Genomic DNA, 12,968 nt, shown 5'->3' with positions numbered 1-12,968 from the left:
TTTTTTTTTGACAAACTTAAAATGATTTTACCGCTTACTAGTTTCCCTGGTATTCAGCCATTTGGCTGTAAATAATATCACTTCCTAGAACATTCCACCTAATTAAACTTTTGAAAAAAGGTTATATAAGTTTGTTTTAGATAGAGCATGTGTTATGCCTTCCTTTTAATAGACATAGTTAGACACCATTTTCAACAGCACAGCAACAATGAAGTCATGGCAACAATTATAATCAAAATCCTCTTATTTTCAATGGTATTGGAGGTACAAAGCTGGTCACTAAATTGTATAGTTTAGGGGTGGGCTGCTATGGATTTGCCCAGGTTTAGGAGAACCTATACCTAATGTTATGGCCAGTTCGGAGAACCTCCAAATCCCACCCCTGGCTGGGTCCGCCCATTCCACCCAGGAGTCTCCATGCGGCCTGTTTTGGATGTGAGGTAAGTGCAGGGACTGCGCAAAGGCTTGGGGAGGCCTGGGGAAGGTGAAAACACCCCCCTGCCATGGTGCAGGAGGCCAACTAGGCCACGCCCACTATGACCACGCCCACCCAGCAACCAGGCAGAGAACCCATTGCTGAAATTTTTGAAGCCCACCCCTGTATAGTTTTACCAAACTAAGTACAGATGGTTCTCAGTTAACAACCACAATTGGGACTGGCAATTCTGTCACAAAGCAAATAAATCACATGACCAGAATGGACTTATGATGTCATCTGATTATTAAATCAGGCATCACATGATCACAACTTTACTTTCATGTTCTCCATAAATTCTCCTAATACTAATCAGCTTGGCTAGAGCTGCCTGAAAACTCTTGGTTACAATAGAATCTCTACTGCAGCCAGAAGAATATGAAACCTTTTCCTATTCTTCCAAATTTAGGTATCCTTGGAGCAGCATCTGCTGGCTGACAAATAGAATATTCAGAAAGCAACAGTTACTTTTTATTATAAATGTAAACTGTACACTTGTCTTGTTTGATTCACACAAGATAATCAAGCTAAACAAAGGATATCAAACTTGCAGCTTCCTTTAATGTATATTATATTAAATCAACATAAGCAGTCAAGCTTATGTTTGACTGCTTTATTTTCATAGATAGATAGATAGATAGATAGATAGATAGATAGATAGATAGATAGATAGATAGATAGATAGACAGACAGCAGACAGACAGACAGATATAGAGAATATAGATATATAGATAGATATAGATATAGATATAGATATAGATAGATAGATAGATAGATAGATAGATAGATACATACATACACACACACACACACACACACACACACACACACACACAAACTTAGGAGATGCAATTAAACTGCAGAGATTGAGTTAAGCTTAGAACACATAAAAAAATAAGAGTGAACCCCCCCTCACAACAAGCACCCCAAAAAAGAAAAAAGCAATTTTTAATACACAGTCAGTGCAATGGATTACCTATGTTTTGCTTAGGTGTACACAGTAATTTCCAATAATATACTGTATATTTCTTCTATTTAAAAAAGTAAGAGATATAGTATTTATAGTATTAGTGCAAAACCTATTACTTTATGCTTAAAGTTTACAAAACTGAAAATTAAAGTTAGATCATTCTTAATTAGGTATCTAATTACAGCAATATAGATTTTATTTATTAAATACAAGTTTTCAGTTTAGAAATCCTTATATCCATCTTTCACTTTACAAATAATAAATTCACTCACAGTGAATTTAAAATTATCACAATAACTTTACTTCTGGTTGTTAATGGTTATGTCCACCAGTTTAATGGGCTAGCTTATGTTTGACTGCTTTATTTTCTTTTCAATACATTTTTTAACTAGAAGTCCCTATAACAGGCTTGTCAAACTGGCAGCCCGCAGGCCAGATAGGTCTCACACAGGCCACGCCCATCCCAGCTCCACAAAGGCAAAAAACATCACAATACATCACGATCTGGCCCATGACATGATCAAGTTTGACACCCATGTTTTATAGAATTCATTCTATTAAGTTTTATGTCTCATTGTTAATTGCTGCAAACTTGTATGCTGGATTTTAATTTAGTTGCTATATGGTGATTTTTACGTTTTTGACACCAAAAATATTTTTTTATAATCTTACATCAAACTTGGTTCTTAACTTGGTTATTTTTTCAAAAATAATTAGGCAGAAAAATACTGGGTCTACTGCAATATCCAATCATGCTCCCAAATACTATCAATTATCAGTAAGTCATTCCCTTTTTTATGGTCGTATCTAAACTATGCATCATTATTAAAAGAAGAAATAGGTCGGACATCATTTTGGAGAGCTATTTTATAGAGAGGAACAGAAACCTCTAAATTAATTGTTTGGGTTAATCTTAAAGCAAATAATTGTGATTGTATTAGGTAAGGGTAAAGGTTCCCATAGTTGTTCCCAACTCTAGGGGGCAGTGCTGATCTCCGTTTCAAAGCCGATGAGCCAACGCTGTCCGAAGCCGTCTCCATGGTCATGTGGCTGGCATGACTAAATGCCGAAAGCGGACGGAACGCTGTTACCTTCCCACCAAAGGTGGTTCCTATTTTTTCTTCTTGCATTTTTACATGCTTTCGAACTGCTGCTTGGCAGAAGCTGAGACAAGTAACGGGAGTTCACTCGGTTATGCGGCACTAGGAATTCAAATCGCCAAGCTGCCGACCTTTCTGATCGACAAGCTCAGCATCTTAGCCACTGAGCAACCATGGTTGTATTATTGCATGCTTAATGGAAAAATATATTTTAAAAATGAACAATAAAATATGTAGAATGAAATCCAGAATACTGTAACAAAACCTTTTATGGGGGCAAGGGGCTTTGAGTAAGTGTTGAATTCTAGCAATTGCTGACTGCTTAGAGATTGCTATTGATAAACAGAAACTTAATACCCTTTATACATTTAATACAGATTATATAATTGAATTACACAAAGCAAAAATACTGGATGAGTGGTAACTTTCGAATTAATTTGCCAACAATTTCAATCTAATATTCTCTTCTCTACTGAAATAGAAACAACATTACATAAATCCAAATATTTATGTTATTTACCCACAGTATCTACTATTAAAAATATTCAGGGCAAATTTTATTAAAGACTTGGATTTAATAAATGAAGATTTTTAGGTTCGGACTTGGCATTTATGATAGTGAATCAAAGGTTACTGGGAAACATAGTTATATTTAAATAAGTTATTTCAAAAACACATATTGCCAGGATATTTATCAATCTGTACTTTGCTATCTTCAGGAAATAATAGATACCACTTAACTTACAAAAGCTGGAAACTATCCCAGTCTTGATGGCTATCCTGTGAAGCAATATAGGACATACATTTTTTTCCCTGCATACACTGAAGGTTTAAAATGTTGCTTTCCAACATGAGACTGTTTTCATTTTCTACTAATTGTGCAAGCCATTATTCAATTTTCTTGATATACACTGATGCCAATATTTTGATAGCAATCCTGGCATGTAAACTATAGATAGCATTGCTTTCATTTTCCATTGTGGGTACCGTATTCTGATTGCATTTGGTTTCATTGGATGCAGAGAATCTTTAACAAAGCATAGTTTTAGAGCTGCTTTTGCCAAACATAAATTTCCTTTTTTGTTTTTAAGAAAGTGGTATTCTAATTCTTTAGCAGGGAACAAATTATTTTCCTATCAAGATTCTCATGAAATTGTCGCAGAGGCTTTTCTTCTTATATTTAATTTCATACACATAGCCCGTCTAATTAGGCAGTCAAAGGACATTTTGGGCGTAATAGAAGCAGTTGAACACTTCGTTGTTATTATATATTTGGAAGAATGTTGAACCAAAGTAAAATTTTGATCCTTACTCACATCATAATTTTAAACTTTAGGTGAATTCCAGTTTGAAAATAGGTGTAATTTAAAGTCAGGAGGTAAAAGGATTAAATTTTAAATTATCTTATAATTAAGCATATGGTTTTAAACTACTTGAGCTGTGGCAAGACAAAATTAAAAGTAAAGGTTTCCCCTTTCCAGTCATGTCTGACTCTATGAGGCAGTGCTCATCTCCATTTTTTAATCGAGGGAGCCAGCTTTGTCCAAAGACGCTTCTATGGTCATGTGGCCAGCATGACTATAGGGCTATGATGGTGAACCTAGGAACAAGTGCCGAAGGTGGCACGCAGTGCCCTCTCTGATGACATGCGAGCTGTCATCTCAGTTCAGTTCTGCTGCACATGCGTGTGCCTCCCATCAGCCAGCTGGTTTTGGGGTCTCTGCCACGCATGGAGGGGCACATGTAAATGTTGGGGGCATTTGCAAGGGGCATGCATGCATGCACAAAGGCAAGCATACATGTGCAAGGGCCATGTGCATGTGTGGGAGCCGTGTGGGGGGGGAACTGTGTGCACATTGCATTTTGGGGGTTCAAGCATGCACACATGCTTTGGGCACTCATACTGGAAAAGGTTAGCCATCACTGCTATAGGGTGAGGCATGGACCGCTGTTACATTCCCACCAAAGTGGTATCTCTTTATCGACTTGCATTTATATGTTTTGGCAGATTGGCAGGGGTTGGGGCAGGAACAGGAGCTCACCCTATTGCACAGCACTTGGGTCTTGAATTCAGGCTGTCAACTTTCCAACTGTCAAGTTCAGGGTCTATAACCACTGAATTACTGCTTCCCTCAAGAGGAAATTACATGGTCTAAAACTGCAATGGCAAAATGTTCAATGAAAACAACTTTTGATTTCACAGTTTGGTCTAGGTGCATCTACTGCATCCAAATCTTGGTATTATAATCATTATTGAAATATAATAATGGGACAATAAGGGAATGAGACTGAAAACACCTTTGGGTAACCCATAGTGTGAGTGGGCAAGTAGAAGAAGAGGAAAGGGAGAGACAACAAGCAGACATGGAAACATAGAACTGGAAGGCACCTCAGAAATATTCTAGTCCATTGATGGGATTCAAAAAATTTTACTACTGGTTCTGTGGGCATGGCAGGGGAAAGATACTGCAAAATCCCCATTCCCTCTCCACTCCACTAACCTGCTTTCCAGCTCCATTCTCCTGTTCAGGGCAGAAGAAAAGAAGATCAGCTGGGAGGCAGTAGGGGCGGGGCCAGCCTATTTGCCTACTCAAAATTTCCACTATCAGTTCTCCAGAACCTATCAGAACTGGCTGAATACCACCTCTGTTCTAGTCCAACCCCCTGCTCAAGGCAGGAGATTTACATCAATGCAGTCAAATGGTTAGCCAGTCTACTTTTGAAAATCTCAATGATAGCGCACCCACAACCCTGGGAGGCAAACTATTTCATTGAGTAAGTGTTCTGTCACAAAATTTCTCCATACTTGTAGATTGGATATCTCTTTAACAAGCTTCCACCCTTTACTTCTTGTCCTTGTCTTCTTGTTCAGGTAGTTTGGAGTTTTGAATTCTGTTAATACTTATCAATAATGCTGTTACTTGACTAGATTCCTGTGCATAGACATGAATAATAAATCAATATAATTGGAACTTAACATGGGGCCCTAGTCTTCCATGGCTGACGACAATCCAGTTTATTCAGATTCTGATTATTTGATATTATTTACAGATCAATTCTTTTGCAGATTACAATACCAGATTTGCCTGTTGGATAGGGCAAAATGCAGTATTTTTCAACATCAGCAGCAAAATAAGCAGTCGGGTCAAAAAAACATAGGAAATATTACAAAAGTTAGAGCCAGAGTAATTTTTCTTCTACTATCAGAACCAAATAAGCCCATGATAAGAGTGGGCAAATTATTTCAATTATTTCAATTGGGGATACTGTCTGAGGCCATATACTGCATCATAATTGTCCATATAATTTATAGGGTCAAAGCGTCTGTTTTTTCATCTGTTCCTACATCAATTTAAGCAATTTTGATCTTTGCTCTCCCTTGGTAAATGTATCACAGCTTTCTAAGACTGTCAGGCTCCAATTGTTAAGATCCTTTAAGGCAGGTAATTTTACAAGATGTGAATTTTTGATGTCTGCCAGACAATTCCAGAAATGCTGAAGGACAATGAACTATGGCTTTACTTACCCTGGCAAACCATTATATAACATAATGAAATACTACAAGAGGGGAAAAGGATAGAGGAAAATTATTTTCTTCTACCATTATCTCAAAGACTTTCTTGCTAATGATTCTGATATCATAAAGAGATTTAAAGTAAACTGTACCTCTAAGTATCCCAAATGATATCTGCAAATATCATGGTTTCAGAGTATCCTCTTTATAGAGAATTGAGAATGTGCCCATCACATTATGAATGCATTAATAACTCTTTCTATAATCATCCTACTTACATAGCAACTCCATTAACTACCGTAATACCAGTATTTGCAGTTGTATTCCATCCAATACCTGTTCACTATATTTATTTGTAAATGAGCAGAATACATCATGAAACTAACAAGGTGACTTGGTCACAAATGGCTGTATGATAATTAACATTAGTAAGATATTTATGTTGCTGTGTTCTTCAAGGTGTTTTATAATATAGTGGAAGTGACCAATTAGCTTGAGTAATGAAAACATGGACTCTTCATTTATTTTTAAATATTTTATACATATTTTGTACAAAATACTTTGGCCACCTAATGAGAAGGAAGGACTCACTGGAGAAGAGCCTAATGCTGGGAAAGATTGAGGGCAAAAGAAGAATGGGATGGCAAAGAATGAGGTGGCTGAATGGAGTCACCAAAGCAGTAGGCGTGAACTTAAGTGGACTCCAGAGGATGGTAGAGGACAGGAAGGCCTGGAGGAACATTGTCCATGGGGTTGTGATGGGTCAGACATGACTTTGCAACTAACAACAACAATACATTACTTTTCATACTGCTTTGATTATAGGATACTGTATAATCAAGCTTTGTTATGTAAAACAAAGTAATAAAAATAGATTCAGAGTTATTAGAATATACTGTATATTGGATAGCAAAACTGTATTTGCCTGTACACAAAAAGAATACAATAATGATATCAAATGAATCACTGTAGTGTAGACAATTTGTAATAACTATTACACTGTTAAAGGAACCTTTATTAAATTAGGAAGATGATATTTAGTTTAACAGTCTCTCACAGTTTATAAATATGACTGGCTGATAATATGGATGGCCTTTGAATCGAATGCAATGTAACAATTATTTTAAAACAATTTCAATAAACTGAATAGGAGTGTTTTAGGACATACACAACTCCAAAACTTTTTTTCCCCGTGGTCTTCAACCTCCATCTCTAAGATCCAGACAAATATGGCAGTGTTAATTTAAAAAAATATATGACACCTCAGATGGGTATATTAAAATTTGAAAAATAAGAAAGGGTAGGAAATTCCAGCACCAGATCTTTTACTTATTATGTCATTGCATTATCACAGAGCTGTGATGGCGAATCTAAGGCATGAGTGCCACGGGTTGCACACGGAGCCATATTTGCCAGTACGCCAGCTATCAGCTCCAGCACGCATGCACATGCCCAGCCAGCTGATTTCCAGCCTTCCAGAGGGCCAGGGGAGGCCAGTTTTGCCTTCCCCAGGCTTCAGGAAAGCCTCCGGAGCCTGGGGAGGGCAAAAACCAGGCCCAACAGGCTAACTGGAAGTTCGGAAACATCCACACCAATTCAATGCGCCCTGTCCACGTGCACACACACGACCCCCATGCATGCGTACACGACCCCTCCCCACATAAAGCCCGGGGAGGGGTAAAAGCGGCCCCAATGGGCCCAACTGGAAGTTTGGAAACGAACTTCTGGTTGGCCCGTTGGGCCCATTTTTCTCCCTCCCCAGGCTTAGGAGGCTTTCCTGAAGCCTGAACCTTGCTGCAGAATCAAAAATGACGTTGAGCTAGAAGTCTTTGAAGGGGCAGGGGCAGCATTACAGCCAAAATCGGTGGCCAGTGGATGGAGACAGCTGCCATTCAAGAGTAGACTAGGAACAGAAATTTTTGCAGTTGGCTATGAGTGAAGCAGCTGGGAGTGAAGAGATTCCATCTATACGCAGTCATCTTTCTGCGTGTGTATGATATCATAGGACTAGAGAACAAGCACTACTGGACAAAACTGAAATTGATTTGAACTTAAGATTTTAAAATGACAGGCTCCAAAAATATGGGGAAAATTATATACTAGATAAAGAAATGAAACAAGCTGATGTTTTCATAACTAAAAAAGAAACATTCAAATAATCTGATAATAGATAAGAAATAAGTGATTATTAAGTTATAAATAATAAGAGTGGCTTAGATCATTTTTCTCTATTGTATTTACAAAGGAGACCTGTTAAAGTTTTTGAAAGACTTGGTGAGGGGAAAAAAAGACACCACGTTCTAGGACATTATTTGAAGAAAATAAAGATCAAGTTAGTTAATAGTAAAGAGACGGAATATAAAGTTGTTTTATTTGATTAAGATTAAAGAAGATGTTATTTCTGGCAATCTTTAATGGACTTTGCTGACCAAGATTTAAGGATCTGCCTTTAGATAAAGAGATGTGGCATGGGATAAAGAGATTGTCTTATTTTATAAGAGTGGAAGATTATTAAAACTGTTTATACACAGGAGAAAGTAACTTCTTTATACTTTCTTTTCTCTCTTTGGTATATTTTTCTTGTTTCTTCTTCTATGTGCATGTGCATTTTTTTCTACACTTATTATTTGTAGTAGTCTTGATTTGCATATAAAATTATTTTGAAAAATTAACCAAAGATGACATAATTGAAACAGCTTTACTTGGAAATATCTATAGACTTTCATCTCTATCTCTGTGTTCTGGAAGACAGAGGAACTGTGAAATTAGCCTTTCTTCCAGATCCATAGTAGGTCATGGGTTATACTGGATACTTACATCAGAATTACTAAGATTTTGCATTCAGGCAACATACTGGGCCCACCACTGATCTGGTTTATTATATCTTATGAATATAACTGATAGAGCCAGGAAGGCAAAACAAGAAGCTGCTAGAGGATTTTGATTTAAATAAAGTTAATAAATGTTAGTACAGTACAAATCTTGATGAGGAATGCTACAATACTATGGACTGATCTGAAGACTCAGATCAAATACCTGAGCATCACAGAACTTTGTTGAAGCAATTCACTAAGATAACTTTGAACATACTATGGTTTAAGGCCCAACAAACCACTGCATGCTCTACAAATCCAGACACTGGCTTGTACATCATGGTTTATTTCTTTATAATGTGAACTCTCTTAACTGTAGTATATTCAATAACCCATATTCAAAACCCATGTAGTTTGCTAATAGGACTGTGTGTCTTGCAAACCTAGAAACCTGAGTTGAGAGTTTCAATTTTAAACACAAATCCTCATGCAATATCCCCCTTTTTTCCACTTCTCAAGTTATGGGGTGCTCTCAATAAGGGTTATCCCACCCCCCATAACAATCGACACAGATGGTGCCTTGCCCCAAACCCCTTCTCCTCTTCCATCAACTTCTGACTGGAGGTTTGCCAATTTCGTTGTATTTATTTTGTACAATGACAATAAAGGCCATACTAATTTGCCAACCCAAAGAAATAAGGAACCACGAGCAGAAAAGACACAAAGCCTTTTGACTTGGCAGAGCCCAGCTGGCTGCGGGGCGGCCGAGAGGCGCGCTGCTGCCAACCAACCTCCCCACCCACCCCGGCCACCGGGCACACACTTTCGAGCCCCGCATTCCCATTGCGAGAAGTAAGCCCTTTCCGGTAGGCAGCGGACGGTGACGTCTCTCTCAGGCCCTTTCCACTATAAGGGCCGCAAGTTCCCAGGCGGTTGAAAACAATGAGCCAAGCGGAACATTGCCAGCCAGCCAGCTAAACGAGCCAGCCGTAACCTGGCCGCCACTCTCAAGGCTTTATGCCAGAGGAGAACTTCGCACGTTACGGACGGCCAACTTCTCGGGGAAAGAAAGCAAAAGGAGTTGCCGGAAGAGCCCATCATCAACTTCCCCAGCAGCGCTTCAGGGGACAACATTTTTTCAGCATGACGCGCCACAGCGGCGCACCCAGCCCGCCGGCCCCGCCAAGGCGCCTCTCCCAAGTCCCGCGGGGTCCGGGTTGGAGGGCAGAGCGGGCCACCTCTGCCTCCTCTCCCTCCCCCCTCCTCCCGCGTCCTCTCTCTCGCCCCTCCCCTCGGCCCGTTAAAGGCACCGCGCGCGCTTGGTTACCTTCTTTGGCTTTTTTCCTCCTGGCCAGGGTACCTCCGAGCTTTCCGAGGAAGGAGTCGTCTTTCTTCCGGGAAGGGGGCGACTTGGGGGTCGGAGACTTGGGGGAAGAAGGCGATTTCTGCGGAGAAGTTGCCATGGCGGTGGCTTCCTACCAAACGGCGGCCGAAAACGGAGAGGCTTCGCTCGGCTCAGTCACCAGCGGGCTCGTCCCTATTCCCAACGGAAGCGGAATTATTCCAAGCATCTGAGGCTGCTCTGGGTCTGCTCCTTCCCTCCCTCCCTCGGCCCTCCTTCCCTCCCTCCCCGCACACACCCAGAGAAGGAGGTTTCCCCCCCGCGCCTGGTAAACACGCGCAGAGCCCGATCGGCTCCGCTGGAGAGCCGCCGCTGCTCTTCCCGCTCCCCACCTTCCTCCGTCCACAACGCCCAGAGATTGAGAGCGTTTGCATCTTTGGCTCATCTTCGGGTCTTAAAAGATGCTGCGGCCTGGATCCTGGGCAAATGTAAAGGGGAAAGGTCCCGGCGTCCACCGCCTGCTTAGGCATAAGTCTGCCACCCGATCCCACTACCTACGGCCGCTTGACAGGAAAGTCGGTGGGGTTGAATCTAAGTTTCAACTCTTAACGTCTAGCTTTTAGTTTCGCTTGCAAAAGGGCCCTTTGAGGAAGATGCTGCGTGTCTCCATTCTGAATAAAGTAAACTCGCGTCTTTAAGTTGCACTTAGAAGGGGCGACTGGCAACTTAAGCAAACTTCAGCCCTTTCACACCCCTGGGCTGATTTATTCACCGTACCTGCATCACTGGCCGGGACAGTTTCAAAAAGTAGCGTAGTCGGTGCTCCCGGAAAACATTTCCCGCGACGTCATTTCCTAGCCCAGTTTCAGTTACACATGCCGCGTCTGTACTCTCTTATCAATACCAAAACTATGTCTTTGTTCCACTCGATAAACTATGCCGTCTCTTTCCACTCCGCGGCTGATTTTAATTCTCCTTCCCGGGGGGCGAGGGACTGAATCGGGCGAGGATCCAGATGTGCCGCCGCCGGATCTTCAGGATTGCATGCAGCCGAGTTCAGAATTCAAATATAATGTTAGAGGAGGTGTTGAAATGGGGGGTGGAAAAAGAGATTTAATGTAGCTTCTTTGATTCTGAAGGCTAAGCAAGCTAGCGAGGAAATAACGGAACGCAAAGTTGAATAAAAGTGGGAGTTACTCTTCCTGCTTGTAGGTAGGAAGATCTGCTTCTTGTGGCACAAGTCTCTTTCTGTGTTGCTGGCTGGTAATAAGCAACTGGGCCGTTTCCAAGATGTTGGTAGATGGGAGAAATTAGCCCGATAAAACGTTGAATTTTATTCAACATTTACATGAGACCATTGGAAAAGGTCATAAATGTGGTCAGATATCTTTGGTACCTTGATATTACAGCCCAGCTTTAGATTTCAGTCCCTGGCTGAAGAAGTACCTTGGAGGTCCTTTCCTAGTATCTGAAAGTTTGAATGAGGAGAATCAGGGTTTAGGTTTGAATCTAGCAAGATCAAATCACTTTGGTTTCAATAACATGCTTCTCATCATGAGTTACTTGAAGAAATGACATTAACTCATGGTTGCTCTTGGACTGTTAGCTCCTGCTCAGTGAACAACTCTGGTTACAAGGGCCTTTTATTTAGGGTTCACTTTAGATATCCTAAAGCAAATCTTCATAGCAAATTCTTCCTTGCAGAGGTGAGGCAGTGAAAGGAAATTGTCCAAAGTTACTGAAACTAAGTAACTAAGGATAAATACTATCAATTAATTATAACTAAAATCACCATTTTTAGACTTTACTGATTAATAGTGGTGTGGTGTCCTAGTGGTGAAAACACCTGCCTCCCACTTAGAAGGTTGAGAGTTCAATACTAGGTAGCCGCAAATGGTTTTCTCCTAGGGCCCAAAGAAAAAAATTTCTGCTGTGAACTCTGTGCATCATCAGACCAGTAAAGGCTCAGCTCCATCCTGTTGTCCCGTCAGTGACATGCAGGCAGGGGAGGCACTGCCACTGTCATCATGAAAAGAAAAAAAAAAGTAAAAGGAAAAAGGCTGAGGTAGTTGCTGCCAGAGTCACAGTGGATGACTCTGCTTAGTGGTTAACTGTTTTAAAAAGCCTCTAAAAAAGTGCCCTCTACAGGAGGAGGCGGGAGAACCACGTGCCTCATTTAGTCTGACTTTATGATCACCCGAGCAGCGTTAAGCAAGGGTTAAAAGCCGAAAAAATCCTTATGTAGATGAGGCACGTGGTTCTCTTGCCTCCTCCTGTAGAGGGCGTTTTTTTAAGAGGCTTTTTTAAACAGTTAAGCAGAGTCATCCATTGGGGACTCTGGCAGCAGCTAACCCAGCCTGACCTCAGCAGCTCTTGCCTTTTTCCTTTTATATTTTTACATTTTCATGATGGCAGACAAGAGCAGAGTTGAAATCCTCTGTGATTGTGAAACAGCTGGAAAAGGTATGTGGGTCGGAGGGAGGGGGAGGAATTCAAAATTAATGTAATTTGTAAGTAGTTGTAAGTAATTTGTGTGTGTGTGTGTGTTTGTTTGTTTCTTCACTCAGAGGGAAGGGGGTAGGAGAGGCAGGGAGGGCAGCCCGCCAGCTTTCTTTCTCTGTGTCGGGGCAGCCCGCCAGCAGAGGCAGGTCTTTTACCTGCCTCTGCTGGCGGGCTGGCACTTTCTGCCACAAAAGAAAGAAAGCGGCTTTTGCCCACCCCACTGCTATGTCCGACTCCAACATAGAGACGGGA

General features: G+C 40.9%; 1 protein-coding gene across 2 annotated transcripts in view; it reads right to left on the bottom strand.

Moving 5' to 3' along the window:
• Window positions 1–11,081, bottom strand: part of PARVA (parvin alpha) — an 82,887-nt gene extending 71,806 nt beyond the window's left edge. Inside the window, exons 1-2 of one of the 2 annotated variants that reach the window (XM_087718142.1) lie at window positions 10,992–11,081; window positions 10,200–10,409 (exon numbers count right to left, since the gene is read on the bottom strand). In XM_087718142.1, the coding sequence (XP_087574268.1) occupies window positions 10,200–10,335 (136 nt within the window). In that variant the 5' untranslated portion in view covers window positions 10,336–10,409; window positions 10,992–11,081. Of the gene's footprint in view, window positions 1–10,199; window positions 10,447–10,991 lie in introns of those variants that run through there. The other variant, XR_015697002.1, reaches the window with a different exon arrangement.
• Window positions 11,082–12,968: the final 1,887 nt, after the last annotated feature.

Source organism: Thamnophis sirtalis, unplaced genomic scaffold, assembly GCF_051295495.1.
Source record: "Thamnophis sirtalis isolate CommonGarterSnake01/CBP01778 unplaced genomic scaffold, rThaSir2_p1.2 scaffold_1, whole genome shotgun sequence".
Taxonomy (NCBI): Eukaryota; Metazoa; Chordata; class Lepidosauria; order Squamata; family Natricidae; genus Thamnophis; species Thamnophis sirtalis.
The sequence above is the reverse complement of the archived record's forward strand: the minus strand, read 5'-3'. Positions and strand labels throughout refer to the sequence as shown.